The 24,132-nt window shown below is 36.8% G+C and overlaps 2 protein-coding genes across 2 annotated transcripts; one reads left to right on the top strand and one right to left on the bottom strand.

The window, feature by feature from the left end:
- Positions 1-179: 179 nt before the first annotated feature.
- Positions 180-17,602, top strand: kif15 (kinesin family member 15). Its single transcript, XM_044143638.1, has 35 exons — positions 180-372; positions 618-648; positions 1,240-1,426; positions 1,507-1,583; positions 1,686-1,723; positions 1,803-1,900; positions 2,150-2,329; positions 2,886-3,095; positions 3,166-3,291; positions 4,207-4,329; positions 4,415-4,550; positions 5,508-5,599; positions 5,673-5,882; positions 5,961-6,138; positions 6,217-6,358; positions 7,103-7,244; positions 8,150-8,317; positions 8,393-8,521; positions 8,596-8,701; positions 10,023-10,188; positions 10,261-10,411; positions 11,045-11,130; positions 11,224-11,302; positions 11,398-11,484; positions 11,566-11,670; positions 11,766-11,888; positions 12,781-12,927; positions 13,012-13,101; positions 14,457-14,621; positions 14,751-14,854; positions 14,933-14,999; positions 16,025-16,062; positions 16,156-16,288; positions 16,975-17,106; positions 17,184-17,602. Exons 1-35 carry the CDS (start codon positions 354-356, stop codon positions 17,256-17,258), a joined length of 4,140 nt encoding a protein of 1,379 aa, XP_043999573.1. The 5' UTR covers positions 180-353; the 3' UTR covers positions 17,259-17,602.
- A 1,161-nt stretch (positions 17,603-18,763) lies between these two features.
- Positions 18,764-23,555, bottom strand: LOC122846587 (jnk1/mapk8 associated membrane protein). Its single transcript, XM_044143636.1, has 7 exons — positions 23,408-23,555; positions 22,002-22,081; positions 21,455-21,609; positions 20,487-20,693; positions 19,962-20,143; positions 19,807-19,883; positions 18,764-19,234 (listed from the first exon to the last, which is right to left on the bottom strand). The coding sequence occupies exons 1-7, from the start codon at positions 23,415-23,417 to the stop codon at positions 19,016-19,018; spliced, it is 930 nt and encodes a 309-aa protein (XP_043999571.1). The 5' UTR covers positions 23,418-23,555; the 3' UTR covers positions 18,764-19,015.
- Between the last annotated feature and the right edge of the window lie 577 nt (positions 23,556-24,132).

Raw genomic sequence — 24,132 nt, 5'->3', positions numbered from 1 at the left:
ATACAATTTATTTAAAGATCTCTTTTAATTAAACGTCTCCTTTAATCTGCTCAATTATACAAGTTATTATGCAAGTGAAATTGCATTTTTGTTTGTAAAGTGTTTCCTGTTGCATTGTTTTCTTTCTGAAGAAGAAAAAGAAGAAAAGAAAAGGAGGAGGCCAGTAGGGGGCAGTGGCGCACCAATCAGCTGGATTGTACATAGCGAAGACGGAAGAGAAAGATGAGCAAGTCCGCCCGCCAATTTTAAAGGATGTAAACAATGTTAGGTAAAATCTTGTAGTTTTATAGTTCCAGATACTTTCAAGACAAACATACGGTTCACTCTGTGTGGGTTTATTAACGCTTGCTACAATGAGTTCCGGTGGAAAAGGTAAGATTGGAGTTCGAAACCTTCTTTTCGGTTAGCTCAACCGGATAGTAATGTTTGTCTCTGTTAGTATCTGTACTGCAGTTAAATCCACTGCTACCTTAAATCAGAGTGTGTTTTAAACGAGCTTTCTACCGGTATTATCTCTGACTGTTAGCTTATCTGCGGATATCTGTTGTAACTCCTCATTGGCTTGACTTGGGAAATATTTAATCTGATCGACTTCATTTTTTCTTTTGTCATTTCAGGATCTGGAGATTCAACTCTTCTCGCTGCCAGGTAATAAATGCTCAGGACCCGACTCGGACAAACTCTTTATTTTTACAGACGTGCAGAGAAAGAACAAAATATACCTTTATGAACTTAAAAAAGGAATATATCAATATGTATAGTAATCCATCTGGAATGGACGTGTGGATTTGAGTTATGAAATGTTTTTGTAGAAGTTTATTTGAATTGAATACTATCAAATATTTAAAAGAAAATACATCGTTATACTTTTAATTTAATGTTAAACATTTGGTAGTGAGAATAAGTTTTCTATCTACTCCTTTATGGGCATTTTGTTTTGTGTTTGATTATTTTTGTTTGTATTCATACTAGATTCCCAGAAGGAATGATTGAAAATAAAGCAAGTTGTAGAACATAATTTCTTTTATTTGTAATTTCTTTTAAAGAAGAGATGATTATTTATTATTTTTAAGCCATATTGCACAGGCCTAGTTTGAAATAAGATGCTTCACTCGGTCCAGTTAAGCATCAGTAGGATAGGCAGAATAAATTGTCTTCAAATAGTTGTCACCATTATAATCCTATTCTGCAGCTCAGCCAGCCCGTTGGATGATTCTCTGTTATTTTGTTGCATTGCAGTGGGGACAGCGACTCCATCAAAGTATTTGTACGAGTGCGACCTCTGACCAAGGGTACTGGACTGACCACAGACGGGGATCAGAGTCTGTGTCTGAATGTCAGCTCACCCAACACCATCCGTCTGCTCTCAAAGCCAGAACCACGGACCTTCATCTACGACCATGTGGCCGACATGGACACATGTCAGGTCTGGGATGTTTAGTCAGTTTATCATAAACATAAAGGATAAATCTACATCTTTAACATTGGTTTTTTATTCTGCAACAGGATTCCGTTTTCACCATTGTGGCCAAAAATATTGTTGAGTCTTGCATGAACGGATATAACGGGACTATATTTGCTTAGTAAGTATTATATGTTTTGTTTTATGAAATAAAATAAAAAATTAGTTCTGCATCTAATGCCTCAATTCAGCTGTTGATAAGGTTCCTGTTTTGAATCTGCAGCGGACAAACAGGCTCAGGAAAAACATTCACCATGCTCGGTGAGTATTCGCTGCCATCGTTGTTTGCTCTTAAACATCAGACAGAACCAAAGTCACACGTGTGTCCCTCTGGCTGCAGGTCCGTCTGAGCTGGACAACTTCACAGACGAGCTGAGGGGGGTCATACCGCGAAGTTTCGAGTATCTGTTTTTTCTTATTGGCAGAGAAGTGGAAAGGGTGAGTAGTAACACACAGGAAGAAGAAATCTGAACAAGCGTAACTTTTTTTCTCACAGTTAAATGTTCCATATTAGATTAAACAGATTTTAATCTAAAAGATAACACAAGTGAATACAAAAAACAGTTTGCAAACTTTTATTTAATTTATTAAAGGAATAAAAAATCCAAATAAAGGCACTTTTCATAGCACTGACTATGTGTCTAGTTGTTTCCACTCATCATTGCTCTTTATTCTCCTCTAAAACAGTCTGGAAAATCCAAGAGTTTCCTTTGCAAATGTTCGTTTATTGAGATCTACAATGAGCAGATCTACGACCTGCTGGATTCAGCGTCTGCCAGCCTTTTCCTCAGGGAGAACATTAAGAAAGGCGTGTTTGTCGAAGGAGCTGTGGAGAAGTTTGTGAATTCAGCAGCTGAAGCTTATCAGGTAGGACAGATTACAACACTGACAGTAATCAGATTACAGTAAAGCTTCAATAATGTCTCAGTTTAATAACTAGACAGAAGATTAAATTGTTACAATTAAAGATTACTCATCATTATCATATATTTGTTTGTTTATTAACTTTCATTCTTCAAAAATATTGTAAACAATGCAGTTAATGATTCCACCACATTTCAGAACAATTTTTTTGAGCAGCGAAACACATGAAATGCAATAAATAGGTGGATGCCTTTATGATAGTTGTAAAGAGGTAGTTTAGAGAGGATGCTACTCCATTCACTGTCTCAAGCTTTTGTAATGTTCACTTGCAGTTTCACATAATGCTACACTTATATAGTTAATCTCTTTGACTTATGTTTGTTTTATGTAGTTCATTTCTGTTTTTACAAACAAAAAACAGATAGAGTTATTAGAAGAAAAAAATATTACATGCAGTCATATAGGTTCCACATTTCTGTATTTATTTAATTTACCATAAAATGTAAAGGTTACTATTTGGGGAGGATAAAAATCATACTTTGCTTCTGAAATCCTGCAGGTTCTTTCTATGGGCTGGAGAAACCGGCGTGTGGCCTCCACCTCCATGAACCGTGAGTCCTCCAGATCTCACGCCGTGTTCACCATGACGCTGGAGTCCAAGGAGTCCCGCAACGAGGTGGTGAACATCCGAAGTTCTCAGCTCAACCTGGTGGATCTGGCCGGATCCGAGAGACAGAAAGACACCCACGCTGAGGGGTCCAGACTTAAGGTGCAGCTTTCTATCCTGGTTATTATTTTTTAAATTTCGTTTTGTAATGGCGTCTGGTCCTCTTCTGCAGGAGGCCAGCAGCATCAATCGGTCCCTCATGTGCCTGGGTCAGGTCATCATGGCCCTGGTGGATGTGTCCAACGGAAAGAGCAGACACATCTGCTACAGGGACTCTAAACTCACCTTCCTCCTCAAAGTAAGCATCTGTAGTGTTGCGTTCTCCATAGGGATGCAAGTTATCGATTAATGAGTTAATCTAAAGTTATAAATCAACTAATGACTGATTGATAAGTTTTCGTCTCTTCCAGGAAACTTCTGTATTTCCATAACACAAAGAGCTAAATTTTTCATAATAAGATGAATTAAAATAAATAAATTTGAATATTATTTTGTCTCAGCTGTATTAAATACTGACTAAACAAAAATTGTGTTTTTCTCACATTACTGGAGTAACTTTTTGTTATGAAATATAACAAAAAAAGAACCTTTTAATGGGCTGAGTGAAAAATAAACGATGAAAATAATAAAATATGTGAAACAGTTAATCCCACATCAACAGAACTACTGTATGTAGTTGAACTTGAAGAAATGATAAAACTTTGCTCCATTAAATAACCGTGTTTATTAGCATCATGTTTTTTCCATAATATTAACATTTTTCTGTCACCCCCTCTGCTTCTGTCATTGTAGCGCATCAGTAGTTTTTGAATGCCAAGTTGACGCTGCTATTTAATTTACCATAAAAATGTTACCGAAGTGATAACTTAAGAAGTTTGTTGAGTGTTTATATTTCAAAATGAAACCGCATAAAGTGCATTTTGCATTTCAAACCAGACTCTGTTTCGACCGTTAGCCTTTCACGCTCTCTAACGACCACGCCGCCATCTTTGTTTCTGTGTAAACGGCTCCGCTTAAGGATGACTAGCGGCGCCCTCTGCCGTATTGCGGCTAAACTACAACACTAAAAATATATAAGCGGACGTTATTAGTTAATCGATTGGAACTAATTTAAATTTTAAAAAAGCATTAATCGTCAACTAATTGTTTGCATCCCTAGTTCTCAATGAAAACATAGGATGGCATCTGTTTTAATTTCTTTTTATTATTTCAGGATTCTCTTGGAGGAAATGCAAAGACCCACATCATAGCTAATGTTCACCCTGGTTCAAAGTGTTTTGGAGAAACGTTGTCCACGTTGCAGTTTGCCCAGAGAGCAAAGCTGATCAAGAACAAGGTGTTTCATCCTTCCTTCTCTCATAACTCTACAGACCTTTCAGTGGTTTTGTTAAAGTGTTTTTGGGGATTCTTGTTTCCTGCAGGCTGTTATTAATGAGGACACACAGGGGAATGTGAAGCAGTTACAGGCTGAAGTGAAGAAGCTGAAGGAGCAGCTTGCTCAGGCTCTGACCTCTTCAGCAGGAGACTCTGCACCAGGAGGACCTCGGCCTCTCATGGGTAAAAACATGCAAATAAATCGCCTCCTTCCAAGTAGGAACTTTACAAGCAACAATTTCAAAGTCAATACGCAAAAGTATGAAATCAGCACCTGATTAACACCAATTATTAGGTCAGATCTTTTTGTTTGGGTGCAATTGAGCCATTTTGTCTTTCAGAGATTAAAAATAAAAAAATACAATAATACAAGAACATTTCTTGGTCAAGAATTAAACATTTAGTGGGGTGTCCATATATTTCGTACATTAATGTATGTGTTCAGATCTCTCTTTGCTTATAATGTCTGACTTCATAGGGACAAGTAGCCCCTTCTAAAATAAAACTAATTGGTTTATGACGCAAAAAAACTCCTAAAAAAAGACTTAGAACAGTTTGTTGGCTTTTATTTTTAGTTATCACTATTTAGAAAGAATAATTTGAGTTTTGAAAGGTTTTAATCTTTTGTTTCTTAAAATGCATTAAAGCTGTAATGATAATTATTTTGGTAATTGATTATTCTGATGATTAATCGATTTATCAGATAAGAAAACTGACACTTTCTGTGGATTTATGTATGAAATATACATAAAAAATGAAAATAAATAATTCAATATAATTTTTAAATGAGAATCAGAAATAAGTTTTGCTTAAAATGCAATGACACACATTCCTTTAGCTAAAACTATGCCACTTGAGGAATTCTGGTTATAAGATATTTACAGGAATGTTTTTTTATTTTTATTTTAAATACAAAATGTAGGGTTTTGTTTGTACAGTTTTGGATTAATTACTGCTCTGAATATGTTATTGTTTTCAACAAATAACCTGAATCTGTATACTATAGGTAACAATTAATTGATTACTAATTTAGTTAATGATTTGTTTGATAATTGATTAATCAGATTAATCGTTTTAACATTTTAATAATCAAATGTTTTTACAAGCCTTACTGGGTTCTGGTTCTTAAACTCCTTCCAGGTCCATCAGTTGAAAATCAGCAGGATGTTTTGTATAGAGGGAAGTACATGGCTGCTGTGCGTCTGTGGAAGAAGCAAAACGAGGAGAAGAAGGTGAAGGGATTTTAATTTACTCTGGGAAACTGTTGGGCTGCGAGTTCTGACGGCTTCATGTACCGTTTATCAGATCCTGCTCAAGAAGGTAGCTCAGCTGGAGGAGGCCTGGACCCAGAAAGACAAGTTCATCCACTCCAGCAGAATGATCATCAGGTTCAGAGAAGACCACATCTCCCGTCTGGAGAAGAAGCTGAAGGCGGGAGAAAGCCTGACGACGGACGCCGAGGGTCAGGCTTTGATTGACCAGCTGAAAAAAGAGATTAAGATCTTAGGTGATCAGGTAAAAATCTGATTTTAGCATTCTCCCATGTGGACTAATGTGGATAATTTCATTATCTGAAAGATTGTTGCTTTTAAGGTTGACCATCATCCAAAGATGACTCGATATGCAGCAGAGAATTACAGCCTCAGAGAAGAGAACCGTCTGCTGCGATCTCTTGAATCTGTGATCAGATGTGAAGAAGTTTCCACCCAAGTTGCAGCGGACTTGGAGGAAGCCTTTCGAAAGGCGCTGGAGTCAGAAAAACTCACAGAAGGTAAAACTGTTGGGATCAGATATCTTGGAGAATTTTGTTTACATCCAGTTTTATTAATCACCTGCTGCTCCTCCACAGCTTCTACAGCCGCTTCGACTTCGTCTGCGACAGATTCTGCATCTGCAGCCACGATCGAAAAGCTGAACGCTAAACTGCTGCAGAAACAGTCGGACCTCACAGCTATCCTTCAGGCTTTTGAGGAGTACAAAGATGTCACGAAGTAAGTAATAAATTTAATTAATTAGAAAATGAAAGCACAAAAACTAGTCAATTAGGAATGTAAAGAAAGATCACAGAGACGGCGTCCAGAGTAGGGAAGAGAAACGGTCGAAGCGGAGTCTGTTGCCGGATGAAAACTGCACTTAATCTGATTCTGTTCTGAAATATAAGCAATCAATAAACTTCTTAAGTTTTACCCTCACAGGGCTGATTCAGACGAGGTGCTACATGACAGAGCAATCAAAAAACTAACCAGCTTTGCAGCAAACATTTTGATATTAATTGTAGTTTTACATTGAAGTAGAAAAACAAAGTAGATGCATGTATTTTAAAAACGAGTTACATCAGAAATACTTTTTTAGAGTCACTATGAATATTAATAAAATGGATAAAAACATATTTAACTCACAAATTATATAAATTAACCAGTGTTACTATTGTCTGGTATTTTAATCTCAGTTGTTTTTAAAAAAGGAACTTTTTATGAGCTTAATGTTGAATCCTCATCGATAATAGCAGAATAAAGGCTGAGAATAGATTTTTCTTTTCACGTTTTATATCTTTCACAAACATAAACTCTTAATTTTACACTCAGTATTCTGCTCTCAACTACAAAATAAACTGAGAAATTTTATTTAACTTTTATATTGCAATTAAATGCAGATGTTCTGCCTTCAAAATTATATCTTTCACTTATGAACCCTGTGAGTTGTTCATTGTTTGACTCAGAGGTTTGTGTTTTTAGGAAACAGCTGTCTCAGCTGCAGTCTGACAAAAGATACCTGGAGAAATCCAACAGGCACCTGGAAAACATCCTGGAAGCCACTCATGCATGCAAAAAACACGAAGTCTCTGAGCTCAACAGGATTCATGTAGAAACAATAAAGGTGAGTATCCAGAGACATGGCCGAAACCAAATGTTTACATTCACTCTCGCAGAAGAAACATGGCTGGGTTTCCTATTGTCTGGCATTAAATCAGACTAAAATTGTTCTGTTTTATGTCAGTTAGGTTTAGCGTTTGCTAAATGCCAGAAAGAGGAATGTTTAAACAGTACAAACAGGATGGGAGTGTGTGAATCAGTCCAAGGGTCAAAACAATTTATTATTAAAATAATCAGCAATTTATCATTAACTTTGTACACAGACTCAAATAAGTCAATTTGCTAAACAGAAAAAGATAAAATCAGATTAGATATAAAAAACAAACAAAAAAACTTCTTTGTCTGTAAATATGTTCTCACCCAGTTCAACTTCTGTAAAAACAATCTTGTATTTATCACCTCTTGCGATCCAAAAATTAATTAATCGAAAAGATAATCACCAAAAGATGATCAATAGACTGTATTGATAAGTTGAGCTTTTTACATGTTAGAATATTTTTTTAGCTGCAAATAAGCAAACAAACACTAAAGGAATGTTATTTTATTGCATTTTTGGCAGTAAATTTGTTCATTGTTTGTTTTCATTTTGTATTTCTAATATTGCATAAAAAAGGCCTTAATACTTTAATAAAAAATTGTAGAATATGCAGATTAAAAAAAACAAAAAAATATATATATATAACTAAGTAACTTTTGTATTTAGCAAATATGGAAAAAATAATTAGTCTAATTAATGTCAGACAGTAAAACAATATATTTTAATTTATGTAAAAATCTGTTTTTGACTTCATAATTCTTCTCATCAGACATGCTATCTAAATGAAATATTGGAAAATATTGTAGCCAAATCTGTGTGTTGTCATTAAAACATCTTTTAAAATTTAATTTAATTTTATTTTTTTAAATCAGATTCTTACCACGCCCACTAAAGCATACAACCTGCGGTCGCGACTCATTCCGCTCTCCAGTCCAGAACATTTGAACGGGACTGAAAACGACGGAGAAGACATCTGGTCTGAGCTGCCTCCGTCAGACATGACGGAGATGGCCCTGACAGAAGAGCTGCGTCACGTTCAGGTGCGCTACTGCAGGTTGTCTTTTACATGCAGCAGTCAGAGCTCCTCCTTTAACCTTTAAATGTTTGTCATCCAGGATCAAGTGAGTCGTGTCCAAACACAGTTAAATGAGGAGGAGATGAATAACAGCAAGTTGTTGAAGCAAATTGCAAAGCTGGTGGAGCAGATCGCTGTGATTTCTCAGGAGTCACGCCAGAAAGGGGAGGTAAGAGTCACACCTGAAGTTATTCAAATTTAGTTTTGTGTCTCTAAATCATGTCTGACGTGCATCCTCTGCAGCAACTTCATGCGGAACGAGCCAGTAGGAGCAAAGATGAGCTCAGCTTTCAGGAAACGGTTAACGCCCTGCAGCAGAGCCTTCAGTCTGAACAACAAGCTGCAGAAGGTGAGGCTTAAAAAGTCTAAAACTAAAGCTGTAAAATATCTTATGTCCTCAAAAATAAATTAAAGGGGACATATTATGCAAAATTCACATTTTGCATGTTTTTATATTTCAGTTTGGGTCTCAACTTCTTCTAAAAGCAGCCTAAGTGCTTAAAAAAAAACAAGATTTTTGGCAATAAGTTTATGTTTTTTGGTGTCTGGAAATTGAGCCTTTTCACAAGCTTTCAGAATGTATGGTCAGAAATCAGCAGGGACTGCTCTGCTATCTAGCAACCCCAGTGAAGCCCAGCCTGTTACCTAGCAACCCAAGCAGAACTCCAGCACGTTTGGTTAGCTACATGCGCTGGAAAAGTTTCAGGGTCAAATAAAGGACAAGTGTTTTGTTTTTGGCTTACTGTTCAGAAACCACTTGCTGCATTCTTGTTGGTTGTGCTGAAGGCTCCACTTCTGCTTTTCAAAGATGTATGGTTACTTAATTGTGCATCTGTTTGCAGCCATTTTTAAGTACCAGTGTAAATGTTGAGTTGGGGGGGTGTGGCCAACTGCAGCTATTTGGATTTAAAGTGACAGGAGGCTCTAAAACGGCTCATTCTGAAAGGAGCCCAAACTGACTAAAATGTTATTATCTAAGAATGATTTTGTACAAAAATGTAATGAACATGTTTCGCATAGTTCATAGGCCTGTCCTAACCATATATATATTTTATTGCAAGTCTTTTCTGTCACTTAAAAGGTTGAGTCATGCGCAGACATCTTCATTGCTAATGTACCCATACCAGTTAGCTAGCTAGCTTTTTTGCGTCTGTCATGCGTAATTGCAAATTTATCACTAGTTTGCTGGACAAAGTCTGTAAATTGCTTTGGAGAAATTGGTCTTAAATTGAAATAATTGTGGTCTTAAAAAGTTTTAAATCCATGTAAGTAAAACTGAGGCCTTAAAATATCTTAAGCTCTTAAAGTAAACTAGCCTTAAAGATGTTAATTACAGGTCATAGTTTTTGTCATGACAGGACTATTTAATCCTACATTCAATTGTATTCTTGTTTATTTCTCACTGGACACCAGACATCTTTATTGCATTCTGTGACTCAAGGCAGTGCCGGCTACCGCTAACTAGCTGCTAATAAACCTTTGCTAGCTAGCTAGCTTTTTTTTGCGCCCGTCATGGGTATGTTCAAGTACATTTCTTTGGAGAAATAGGTCTTAAATTCCATTCAGAATGGGTTTAAAAAGGTCTTTAGAAGTCTTAAATTTGAGTTGGTGAATCTGCAGAACTCCTGGCTTTGACTTCAGCTCAGGATGGCTTCCTCTCTGACTTACAGTTCTGAGGAGCGAGATCCAAGATCTGCGTTTGGTCCTGCAGTCGTCCGACAAGGAGCTGACCTCGGTGAAGAACGGGCTCAGAGAAACTCAGAGTGAGCATCAGCAAGAGATGAGTCGGCTCTCCAGCAACCTGATCAGCACCCAGCTCCAACTCGACAAAGTCCGGTAAGCCGAAGCTCGACGTGCTCTCTGCTCTCGTGTGTTTATGTGCTAAAATCTGCAGCATCGTTTTCCCAGGCTGGAGTGGGAGCATCTTCTGGAACAGCACCGAACTCTGCAGGATTCCTTCGACCAGCTGCAGGCTGAGGCCAAGTTTGATGCTGATCAGGCGCGACAGGAGCTGCGCGACAGGCAGGAAGAGGTCGACCAGCTCAAAGTGGAGCTCCTGGTAATGGAAACTCTCAACTTTACAACAATCTTTCTGAAACCCAGCCATGTTTTGCTCAGGGCTGGAGCGATTTATCGAATCAATCGTGATTTATTGATTATTGAAATACTAATAATTGTTAACTTGAGTTAACTTGAGCCATTTGCTGAAAGAACAACACAATCAGAGCAGTAAATAAGCTTAAACTGCACAAAAAAATTGCTTTTTGCATTTAAGATAAAAAAAATAAGCTCTGTAAACATGTTCTACACAAAATGCTAATTCATTAAAAATAAAAATTCTCCTATTAAGCACCTTTTGCTATACTTGCTTAATTCAAAAATAAACAAATTATTCCCTCTGTGTATTGTTGAGTCAAGCAAAACGGGTTGAGCGTTTCACATTTTGATGTTAAAAGTATTTTTTTTTAGCTGCAACAGATTCATCTTTGCTGCAATGGATCAAGTGTTCACTGAAGGAATCACATTTCTGCAATGAAATGTCAGAATTATCTTTTTATTTTTATTACTTCAGTGAAAAATGTCTCTAATTAATTGATTAATCACCAGAATGATTGATTTATAGAATACTAATATAATTGTTAGTCACAGCTCTTGTTCTGTTTCTGATGTTGTTTCCCTTCTTTTGTTGAAGGATTTGAATAATTCGCTGGAAGCCGAGCGGAAGCGCACCAGAAGTCTGATGTCGCAAGCGGAGGAAAAGAAAGAAAACACATCGAAGTGAGCTTCTGACTCTTGAGTATTTAAATTTCAGTGTTTATTTATATTATTATAACTCAAATACCAACATGTGAAATGTTTCTATTTCTTCAGGGAGCTGGTTGAAACCATGGAGCAGAACACACAGCTCAGAAAACAAGGCTCAGATTTAACGCTACAAAATCAAAACCTGGTTGGTCAAAATAAGAATCTGCAAGCAACACATATTTGCCTGAAGAATAATTCACAGTTTTAATTCATCTTTCTTGTTTTATTTTTGATTATAAGTCATCCAAACTCGCTGATCTGGAGCAGAATCTGACCTCTGCAAGCAGACAGATTACCAGCTTGGAGCAGGAGATTAAACACGACAAAGTAAACAGAATTCTTCTCCTGTTAAATGCGATGTCGGTATGTGTGCTGCGTGTCCGAAAACGTCTCTGCGCTCTTCGTCAGGATGTCCTGTTAGACCTCATGAACCAAACCAGAGATCTTCGTGCTGAGCTGAGCCACAAGGAGGAAAACATCATCCATCTGTCTGGAGACATTGAAGACCTGACGGTGTCTTCCTCTTTTTGGATAATCAGTTTTCATTGTTCCTCTGCTTTTCTTTGGCAGTTTGTATTAAATTAATGTGATAATTAAATCTATTCCAGGCTAAGTATAATTCTGCCTGCTGTGAAAGGGACAACATGAGAGAACAGAACCAGAAGATGCAGGTTGAAATCGGTGAACTGAAAGAAACTATGGAGAGAAAGATGGCGTCCAACAAGATAGAGGTAATCTACTGGGATTATAATTCTGTTAATGTGAAGCAAAGTTTACTCGGAAATCTGGCTTACACACACATTTTACTCCTCTGATGAGGGAAAGTAGGGCTGGGTGATACGGCTTAAAAATAAAATCTTAGATTTCTTTCAAACCAGAACCAATTTCTGATTTTAGTTGATTGTTTTTTGCTGTTTTTGTTTCTAATAAAGAAATTACAGATGACTGAAAATATTTTCAAAAGTAAGTTTTACTTCAGTCATCTTTTCTGTGAGTTGTATGACAGACTATTAAAGCCAGGATGTGAGAATTTCTGTCAGAATGGCAGCAGAATAAAGATGCAATTTTACCAGAAGAAAGTCTTAAAATTATGTGAAAAAGATGTTAAATTTTTTTTAAAACGCTTGGATTATTATCTTTTTTTATTTTTATTTATTTATTTATTTATTGAAGTTCTTATAAAATACAACTGTTTTATTTTTTGTTTATTCTGGTAATATCAACTTTATCATCATATGAAATTGCTCTCGTATATCTATGATTGTATTTTGTAATTATGAGACTTTATTCGTACCCTTATATTTTGTCGTAGAGTCGACTTGAATTCAAAGTCCAAATAAATAGAAACTGTAAAACACGCTTGTCAGACAAGATGGCCGCCTTGGACCTGCTGACATCACTCTAAGCTACGAGTTCCCAAACCTACAAAAGATTAATAAATCTTTTACAATCTAAAATTTCATCAATCGATAAAATCGATTTATCGCCCAGCCTTACCTGGTGAAAGTTTTCTTTTACTTTCACCTGTAACAAGCAGCACTATTTCGCTCTTATTTAATACTTATTTGCTGTTTAATGCGGTTGTTTATGTTTGTGTTTTTTTTTTTTGTTTTTTTTTTGTAGGTTGAGGTGTTGCAGGAGGAAATAACTTATGCGACTGAGGAGGTTGAGAGACTCTTGAAGGTCTGCGATGAGCAGCAAAGCCTCCTGAATGCAGCACAGGAGCAAGCAGCTCAAAAAGAGCTCATCATAAAGAATCTAGAGCAGAAGGTAAACTTTATTCAACCTTTTTATTACAGGACAAACGGAAAAGGCCATGATTGACTCCAAACACCACAATGTTTTTCTTACCAGGTGCAACAGCAGCAGGAGGCTGTTGAGAAAATGGTCAGAAATGGATTCAAACCCACTGAGCCCACAGTCACACCTAAATCAGTAAACAGGGTAAAAACTCTTGGTTCATCACTGACATCCCAGCAGAAACGAAGCTTAAGCATCATCAGCTTGTCCTCATCCTTAAAAAGTCTTATATTCATGTAGCTAAAATAGGAATGCAACTATTATTTAATCAAGTTCTAGAATAATAGATTTAATAATTGGTAATTACTAAAGTCACAATTTTCAGATGATTAATCGATTCATTGGATAAAAAATGGACATATTCTGCAGATTTTTCATTTAACCACTTAAGCTTTTTTATAGAATATTAGAAATACATTAAAAGATACAAATTAACAAATAATTGTATTCCTTAGAATTACATTATGTTCCTTTTTAAATAATAGCATTCCTTTAATAAATGTCTTTATTATTTGAATTTTACTTGACTACATTTTGCAATAACCAATTAATAATTGGACAGCAACAGATGTTTAGTAGGAGTTTTTGTTTTTGACAGAATTTTAACCAGGTGAGGATTTAACTATGCCACTTGGTAGAACATATTTATAAAGTTTTTTTTTTTTTTTTTTTATATTTTTAAAAATGTAAGATTCTTATTATTTGGGCGTTCTGTGGTGGCGTAGGGGATAGGGCGACCCACACTTGGAGGCCTTGATTCCTTGACGTGGCCGTCGCGGGTCCGGGAATCGAACCCGCGACATTTGCCACATGTCTTCCCCCTTTCCTGTCAGCCTACCTTCATATAAGGGACACTAGAGCCCACAAAAAGACCCCCTGGAGGGGGAAAAAAAAAGATTATTATTATTTGTACAATTTTGGCTGGATTATTGTTCTGGATATTTTGATCTTTCAGCATATTAACTTCAGTATATTACAGTTAGCGATTAATTACTGAATTAGTTGACAGTTATTTCAATAGTTGATTAATTGCAAATATTTAGATTAATGTGATTAATCATGATCAATACGATTGATTTTTTTCAGTCCTAATCTAAAATTAAGGCCTTTAAAAGTGTTAAATTCATTATAAAAAAGTAAGTTGGCTTTTTATATGTTAATAACAGGTCTTTAATTTTATTGTGGCAGAACTATTTAATTGTATATTCTTAGTAAATTTTTTTCTTGCGTGACTTTTCTGTCAGGCAAAAGCTTGAGGCGCACTCAGAGATCTTCAATACATTCTGTGGTGGTTGAGGCTACCGCTAACTAGATGCTAATAAGCTATTGCTAGCTAGCTTTTCTGCTAAGCGCAAAATTATTGCCGGTTGGATGGATAAAGTTTGCACATTTTAGTCATAATAATGGTCTTAAAGTCTCACATTTGACTCCTGAAAGCTGCAGAAACCCTGTCCATGCATCCATGTGTACATTTATCCGTTCTGCTTTTCCTGCTTCAGACTCCCTGTGGTTTTGGGAGCTTTAACAGAGATCTGACCGAAGTGTTGGAGAGCCAGGAGCGAGAGCTGGAGAACCGGCGCTCCTCCATGATGACCATGGAGCTTCTTCTAGCCGAGCTGAACAGCGAGAGGAGCGCCAAAAACGAGGAGATCCAAAGACTCAAGGTGCAAACAAAATTATTTCTCTACCTACTTTTAAAAAAATGACTTGGTTTTCCCTTTCAGCTTCAGACTAGGTGAATGTATTTATATCATGGTTGAATTTTAATACTATCAATATTCGTATTTCTCCAGGAGGAGCTGAGAGAGAAAGAAATAGTTCGAATGGAGATCCAGGGTTTGCTTGAAAAGTTTTACACCAAGGAGCGCCAGCTGACTCCGAGTGGAAACAATAACAGGTTGGATGTCTCCACTGAATACATTCACCATTATTCACCTTTTATCAGAGAAACTAAAGAACAACTTCCTGTTTTCAGTGAGGATTTGGGCGAAGACCTTCGGCAGGCTGTGCTGAAACAGCTGGAGGAGGAGAGGGCAGAAAAGGTCTGGATCTTTATTCCCTCACAATTACACATTTTGCTTCAAGATAAATTGTAATTATTACGATAAACAATATTATTGCCATTTTGAGACAATTTTCAATGTCTAAAAGAATAAACAGAAACAATAAATAAAACAATAAATAAAAACCTTCACACAACTGAAAGAATAAACAAGGTGCTTGAAATCCTTGAAAATGTTTAATTTCAGTTAAGTATTTTCAAGGTTTGATTTCCAAACAAAGTCCTTGAAGGGCTGAACGGTTTTGTAATAAAATACAATCTAACATTTTATTAAAACCCTAAATTGGGAAAACTTTATTTGCAGTTGAAGCCAGATATTTTCATACACCTAATAAAAAGACTCTTTTTGTTTCTCACTCTGAAGATAAATTAGACTGAACTTTTCTTGTTTTAGTTTACTTAGAATTACCAAAATAATTTCTATTAGCTAAATGACAGAAATTTTCTTTTAGAGATTTTCTTTTTACTTTCTTCTCATATTGCAAAAATTTGCCTTTTTCTCAACATGATTTGTTTTGATTGTTTCAATGTGGTGAATATTTATCAATCCTAATGACTGAGTGATTTACTGATCATGTTGTATTTTGTACAGTAAAGTTATTAAATTTTGGGGAGTTTTTTGTTCTCTGACCAAATTTCAAAATGTAAACGTGTCACAAAAAATATTTATAGCAGTAATAAATCATATCATATATAAAAGTGAAATGAAACTGTCTTGTTTTTAGTTTGCTTGGATTGTTTTTATCTCCAATCTGGTGCTGGAAAAGTTTGAAAACTTACCTCGAAAATGCTTGAAAAGTTCCTGAATTTCACTGTGGGAATTTTATTGAATAAATAAAATGGATTATAAAAATAAGCCTTCAGAAATGATTAATTATGGTTTTCAGACAGGAAAAACAAGCAAAACCGCCTGTTTATTTGATAAAACTATTGAGCTGATTTTAATTTATGATGATATTAATTGATTTATTGTGACTTATTTATAACACAATTTTACTGTTCCAGAACCAAATATTGCAGAGGCTGTCTGCCGCTCAAAGAAAGTAAGCACTGAGTAATTTATGACAGGAATCCTGACTTTACGTTAGTATTTTGATGATGTTTGACCAGGTTTGTTCTTCGTTTCTGTTATTTAGATTGCAGGAGCAGGAATCTTCCTTTGCTCAGTCTCAGACTTGCATTCAAGAGTTAACGACTGAGCTGAGGAACCGCTGCCTGGAGCTGAGAGAACTAAACCAGAGGGTCCACGACGAGGAGAAACTCCTCCAGGTAAGAACCGGAGATCCGTTTGAAAACAAAACAGTGGAAATTCACAAGGTCATGCACAATGACTGGCACCCTGCTGGTAATACTTCTGAATAGGACTGAAATGATTAATCGGAATGAATCAGTTATTCAAATAATCGTCAATTAATTTGGTAATCAATTAATTGTTTCATGTAGGACATAGACTCCAAAAAAATAAATGTAATTTTCTGAAAGAACAACATACTCAAAGAAGTAATTAAGGCAAAACTGTAAAAAAAAATACACCTTGCATTTTTTTTTTTCTCAGAAATTTTTTCCTCATTTCTTTTTTTTCTCGGAATTCAGATTTATTTTTTTTTAATTATCACCTTTTCCTCAAGAATTCTTTTTTCTTGGAATTCTGTTTTCCTCAGAATAATTTTTTCTCAGAATTTTTTTTTTCTCCAGAATTCTGATTTATGTCAGAAGATTAAAGTCAAAATTCTGAGAAAAAAAGTTTGATTTTCTTTTTTTCCCCGGTGGCCTTAATCGTCTTCCGTAGGTTTCTCTGTCTGACGTAAACGAAACACCACATCAAAATGCTTTTATCTGATTTTTACTGATGATGTTGAGGAGGAAGGGGATATTTAAAGTATTAGTCTTCTCATATCTTCTTCCATAAAGACCAGCAGAAACATCACTGATTAGGTAAAATCTGTTTCTGACAGGAGAACGAGGTTCTGCGTAGGCAGAATGAAAAACTCTCGGAGGAGAACGGAAAACTCGTCGGACATAAGAACCACAAACAGAGGATTGAATACCTGGTCAAACTGAAAAAGGACAATACTCGACTACAAGAGGTAAACTTTCTTGTTATGTGAGTTTTGGTGGGATAAAATACGAAAGCATCAACAAAATTACTGCTTTTGTTTTGAAGGAAAATGAAAAACTCAGAACGGAGATCAGCCTGATGCGAGACAACTCTGCGATCCTGCCGCCGGACATGATGTGACGTCTCCACTTAAAGTTTTTAAATCAAATTCTATTTTTTTATCCAACTTTGTGAATCCAGTTGTGGTAGCTATCTTCTTACTAAATTCTGGTAGAAATAAACATATGTTCCCAATATCCTGCAGAGAAACAAGCTGTCATAGAAACATGCTGGGTTTATTTTGGTCACTTTTTTTCTCAAGCCACATATTGATGTTTTTAATTTCTAAATACTGTTGTCTGGTGCTGTAATGGTCAACAGATCACCTTGTTGATGAACATTTTATTGTTCTATCATATTAAGATGTACAGCCAGTATGTTTCACCTCTGTGAACTGTTTTTCAATCATTAAATTTTGTGTTCAACTTCTTGCAGTCTCTTTTGATTTAGTTGAAAAGAAGAAAAATTGAATATGAAAAACAAAGATTTTTCTATATTTGCAAGAAAAACCTATGCTAGGTGGGCTCTATAGAAAATTAAGTGATTCTTCCTGCATCTGAAAAAGGGAATAGTTCTAAAATGGCCTCCATTCTGTAGTTTTCCCCAGTATAGTGAAAAGTGACACCAGTGGCGATTCTAGCCCTGTTTTACAGGTTCTAGGGGTGGACAAGTCACCAATCGCTCACTTGACTGATTTTTTATTTATTTTTATTTTTTTTCCCAAAATCAATTTCTGTGAAAAATTTTACTTAGGGTATTATTTTTGGAATGTCACAATTTTATTTTCAGCATAATAAATATTTCCATCCAACCATTTTCTGTTCATTCTGGTCCCTTAGAGGGGTCGGGAGGGTCGTTGGTGCCGTTGGTGCCTCTCCAGCTACGTTCCGAGCGAGAGGAAAATTGACATGGTTTTATTCTATAAATTACTGACATGTCTCTTGATTTTGTTTGTGAATGTATGTAAATAAACAGTTTGAAAACGGCACTAACGAATATCTTCTCATGGGTCTTAGCCCTGCTGGGGGCTAAGCCCCCCTAAAGGTCAGATTCTAGAATCGCCCCTGCTGTGGATCTTTAATCTACTTCAGGTTGGGTTAATAATTTCAACAAAATTATATTAAACCTTGGGAAAACCGCAAGTGCTACGTAGTTGGGCCAGGCTAACGGCCTCTCACTAATCGCTGTAACTGCAAAACTATCGGTGGCCAAAGTTTCCAATAAACCATAGAAAGTTGCTAAATTGTCGCTTGTTTGAAAGAAAGGATGCTAGGGGGGTCAGAAAGTCGCTAAATACAGCGACAACGACACTAAGTTAGCAACAATGTTACACCTTGAAACTGATGCCGTGTTCTGCTTCACTTTACGGCAGCTGTCACTGCTGCAAAGTGCCGCGCATGTGCTGTGTCGAGAAAGTCTGGCTCTGTGCCACTACATAACGGTAGATACGGTTATTTCTATCTGGATATAAACATACATATATATTCTATGCAGGATCGGGATGTAAAGCCCGAATCCAATGAGTCTGAAATCATGCTATTGGATCGGAACAGCCCTAATCAAAACTGCGACAAAGTTTTGTTTTGGTGAAACGTATAATTATAACCAGCAAACATAAATACACTGATATTTACAAATACACATATTTACAGAAATAGGGAAGTTTGGAGAACAGCAGCAGAACTTGCAGGAACATCAATGAAACTTGTGAACATTTAATCCCAACAAGAATAAGAAGTCAATATTTACAGATTCATGTGAGCAGCATTTACACTAAAACCGAATTTAAACGAGTTTAAATGAGCAGCGAGGATGGAAATCAGTCCTGAAGGTGGCGCTCAGTGCCTGCTGCCGCCCTCAGAGAGGATGCGGGTGGGCTCCGTGAACTTGGCCGTGGCGATGTAGAACAATGTGGGTCCTGGAACCAGAGCGAGCAGCGGCAGCGACAGCTCCAGCTTATCCAGCAGGCAGATGGAGATGATCCCGTAACCGTGGAGCAGCCAATGGCTGAACAGAACCACCAGGCGCTTCTTCTTGGAGATAAGAGACTGGAGGGACTGCAGGGAAAACGCAATTATTACCATCTAAAGAGGTTTTTGATGCTGTTGATCCATTTTAACACCACTTGAAATGAATAAAAGAACCAGATTTTCTCATGCCAGATCTGGTTTAATTGCTTTCTATTAAAAAAAGCAATTCAGCAATTCAGGTCTTAATAAATAGAACCTGAAATAAAATATGCTTGTCCAACAAATTGGCGGCCATATTGACAGAAAAATCGTAAAATTAAGTTACAAGAATAAAGTCATAAAATTATGAGAAGAAAGTTGTGCGTGCATAAAGTCAGAATAATATCAGTATAAGGTCATAATATTTTGAAAGTGAAGTCATAAATTAAAAAAATAAAATTATGAGAATAAAGTCATAATATTTTCTGAATTTAGTCATAACATTCTGATTTTACTCTCATAATTTTATTTATTTTTTATTTTCTTAGTGTGATTCCAGTACTTTATTGTAGAAACCCAAAGAAGGCATTGGTAAAAAATAAATAAATAAAAGATCTAGATTCTCCAAAACCAAAAATCCATTGATAGCCCAGCCGTAACCTGCACAGGTGAGACCTTACCTGAATCTCAGAAGCAGACATGTAAACAGCCAGTGTGACCAGAGACAGGACCAGTATGATGTAGGGAAAGGCGTAATCTGCACCACACAGGAAACTCGTTTAAACCCTCAGATCCTGCTAACGTTGTTGTTGTTGTGTAACAGTAAAACACTCACACAGCAGACCGCCGCCGACCGCCTGCAGCACCGTGACGATGGGGAAGAAGTAGAGAGCAGCGTAGATGCTCCGGAAGCGGTCCGTCTTCCCAAGGCCACATGCGATCTTCTTCACCAGCAGGGGGCGCAGCAGCATCATCATGACCAGGCAGAAGGCGTAGTAGATTAGCACTATGGTGTAGCTGAGCAACAAAAGCAACACAAACAGAATTAAAGACTCAGAATGAAATGATCAATTTGATGTTTTAATAGGACAGATTTTTAAGTTAAACTAACTTTGCACTAAAACAGAAGAAGAAAAGGATCAAGACCTAATCCCTGAGGAACACCTCAAGTGTGGAGAGCTGCTAGGGCTTAGAGCAGGGGTGTCCAAACCTTTTGTCACATTAAACAAAAACCTTCAAATCAACTCTGACAACTGTAACTCTGACCCTGGGTGATCATGTGTTTGAGAAAACTGAAAGCTGAATATGAATTAATCTGCCTTTTCTAACCAGCAGTGTGTTTTTGTGTGTGTGTTCTCACAGTGGGTAGACGGCCTCCTGTGTGCAGTGTAACGTGTTGACGTAGTCCGGGCTCGGGTTGTACAGCATAGTGTACCAGTCGGATAGCATCTGGACTCGACAGGACCGGATACTGAGCTTTCCCACAGGTTCGGTGAGCAGCAGAGTGACCACAGCCGACACGCTGCACTCCAACATGGCGGTGACGTGCTGCAGCAGAGCGCTGGAGCTGCACACACACCAGAAAGAGAATCTATGTTAGAATATTTTCTTACTGCACCATCATATTGTCCACAACAACATTAGTTTAGTTCAACAAGACACAAAAAAATTAAACCTGATCTGAAATAATCAGTGCACCTATCCCAAATGTCTTTTCTTGTTTATAGCAGTTTACACTAAAACTGTTAAAAAACAGTTTTACTAGGCTTACACCCAATTCACATTAGGTGTAACTATAGTTTGTACAAGTTTTAAACCAGTTTATGTAAGGTTTACACAAGCTTACACTAAAACTGTTGTAAACCAGTTTTTCAGCGGTTACACCAGTTTACACTAGGTTTCTACCAGTTTATGCAAGGTTTACACCAGTTTACACTAAGGTTACACTTGTTTACACCAGGTTCACATCACATTTAGACTTGTCCACATATGTCTACATTACGAGTGTCAAAGACATTTTCATTTTCATTTTAGGAAACGTATTAAGATCATGAATGTTGTCAAGGGCTGTGTGTGCCAGAATGTATTGATAAAAGCTATTAACATGCTGTTAAAATGTCAGTGACAAACTGTCTCTACATTTGATAAGTGTTACTTAGAATTAAATAACACTGAACATTCGGTCACATTCAATGACGTGACTGATCCAGATTTCGATCCTGATCAAAATCCAGATTTTCCAAAAATGAAATCTTCAAATTGATAAAATCGATTAATCACTCTGCCCTAACTCTACATGTTTTGGGTTTGTGCTTTGTCCAGTCTCACCTCTTCTTCCCAGAATACCACTCGATGAAGAACCAGTGCAATACCAGCGGCAGCATGGCCATGAAGCCCAGGTAGAGCCAGTCGTAGAGCTCCGGAAACTCTGTGCAGCGCTGGCAGACCTTCTCAATGTTGGCCCGCTCTCCTCGAGGGCAAACCTTCCGACATAGATGATCAGACTTTTAGAAAAAAACTATTTGTACCTGATGAAACTAGAGAAAGATCGAAAAATCTAATATTTTTTTTAATCTGTAGGTTTTCCTGCAATTAATTTATTGGTTTTATTAAATAGTTTCTTGTTAGGAATTAACTTGGGTAGAATGAGGACTTAGAGCCACATTACAGCGTTTCTCAACAGCACTAATGGGTAAACATTCACACAAACTGATCTGATCTGCATGGGAAAATCGTAAAAATAAAACACAGAAACAAAACCGATGTCTCAGAAAACAATAGCGATTATTTTGTTTGTTTGTTAGAGATGAAGAACAGACTGTCCCAGTCTCAGAGGTCCAGACCGGACACATGAAAGCTGGTGTTAGGTACTCACTCCACACTCTCCCTCCACCGTCCCATTCACCATGATCCGACCGCAGTACAGACCGGGGCATGTGGAGCTTATAGCCACACCTGGAACACAAACAAGCACAGACAAAACGAAGCTGATTAGACTCTATTTTTAAGATTTCAGCTGATTGTCTCCCCCTACTGGCCAAAATGTGCTGCTGTTTGTCTTGTTTTCTGAGGAAAACTTCCTAAGGATCTTCAGGGATTTCATGATTTCTGATTTCCAAACACAAAAAGTTTCCCTCTGATTTAATTAAGTGAAGAGGTTCAAGCCTCCTACTGGATAAGTAAAGCATGGGTGATTTCTTTTCAGCTGACAAGTTACTCAACCCCAACTGATGCAAAAGTTAGCAACTCATTTTTTAAACCAACCATCTATGGAGGTTGCAGAAAATACTAAACTTTGTCTTCAAGGAAGAAATGTGACTGACATAAAATCCTGAAAGATTGACAAGTACATCTGTTGCAATACGCAATAAATCAATTAATCACATGGTAAATTAAACTGAGCTCACTAATTTCCATTTTCATGATTTATGGTGTTCTCTTTTCTCTCTCTCTCTCTCCCTTTTTCTAAACCAACAACTGGATGATAAAGGTCTTCACTCTGGGATCAACTAGCTTGTTTTTTGAAGGACAACTGTGTACAGAGACAAAATTGACTTTATTTGTTGTTTCTGTTGTTTTGTTTATTTGTTTTGGATATTAAAACTGTCTTCCAGATAATGTTGTTGTATTATGATGTCATTTTTATAATAATACTAGAAAATGGTCTCAAAACAACAATATTATCATATATTATCTGATATAATCATTAATATATGTATATATTAATGATTACTTAAAGTTAAATAATATTGAATGTCTTTTTAAATTAATTAGTAGTTAGTCAAAATGTATTTTAAAGTCTGTTTTTATTTGATTCCTAAAATAATATTTAGGCACAAATCTGCTTTCCTGGAGGCTCTGTTTATGTGTCTCTCTAGCCTACTTATGGCGGGCCATATTTGGCCCCCGGGCCTTGAGGTTTGCGCTACAAAGTTTTGTGCTTTATAAATAAACTTTATTTGGATTCTTTTAAAGTGCATCACTGCTCTGCAGTGCCTGACGTCACTGCAGTTCATATTTTGTCAGTCCTGCGGTTCCTCATCCGGAGAAATTAAACGATTTGTTTTATGTATTTCTTTTTAAATCAAGACCCAAACAGATACGAAGCAGAAAGTCCAGAACCACAAAACGAGGGTCCGTTTGTTCGAATGGTAAATACTGTTTCTGGTTAGCAGGTTTGGATGATGCTAACTGAATTATGATCCTTAAACGGTCCAAACAGTAGAACTAGGAACTCCGGTTCAGTCACTACGGATCAGAAGAAATGAAACTCAAACTCACCTGAACTCATCGCGCAAACAAGAATCCAACAGGAATTAATAAAAGGGAATAATCCAGGCGAATGTGGTTCTGTTGATACACTTCGACCTGCTTCCGCCTGCTACTGTTTCCAGCCGACTGGAGGAGCAGTAGCGCCCTCGTCTGGACCGGAGTAACATCGCCTTTTCTCCATTTCCAAAATCCAGCTTGGATTAATTTGGTTTATCAGTATACATCTATAAAGCCAGAAACTAAAATTAAGATTTTGAAAATTTACTGGGTTTTTTTTGTTATAACAAATAAGGTCTTTGGGTAAAGCAGTGTGAACATGTGCTTTATTGTGACACTGAAAACATGTCAGGAACTTCAGTTCCTCAAAAACTGAATAAATAACAAAATAAATAAGTACAAATGTAAAAAAATATGTTTGGAAATTCTTGTCAGATTTCTTAATCAGTTACTTAATTTCACTTTAGTATCAATAAAGTATTTTTAAATTTGAATTGAATTTTGATTTGAACCCTTAAAGTTTCCTGGTTTAACCAACAAGTGTAGTTATTCTACAAAAAACTGAATTAGCAACATTATTTAGTGGTCATTATTAGGTCAGAGATAAAAACATGTAATCAACTCAGCCGTCCTGATGAGAAGCTGCTTTCAGACCCAGGTGAACTACTAAACTACATCTGAATGGACCCTGGATTCCTTAACCCTTCCTGGTACCCTGCCTTCAACCTGGTTTCCCC

Source organism: Gambusia affinis, linkage group LG16 (assembly GCF_019740435.1).
Source record: "Gambusia affinis linkage group LG16, SWU_Gaff_1.0, whole genome shotgun sequence".
Lineage (NCBI taxonomy): Eukaryota > Metazoa > Chordata > Actinopteri > Cyprinodontiformes > Poeciliidae > Gambusia > Gambusia affinis.
The sequence above is the reverse complement of the archived record's forward strand: the minus strand, read 5'-3'. Positions and strand labels throughout refer to the sequence as shown.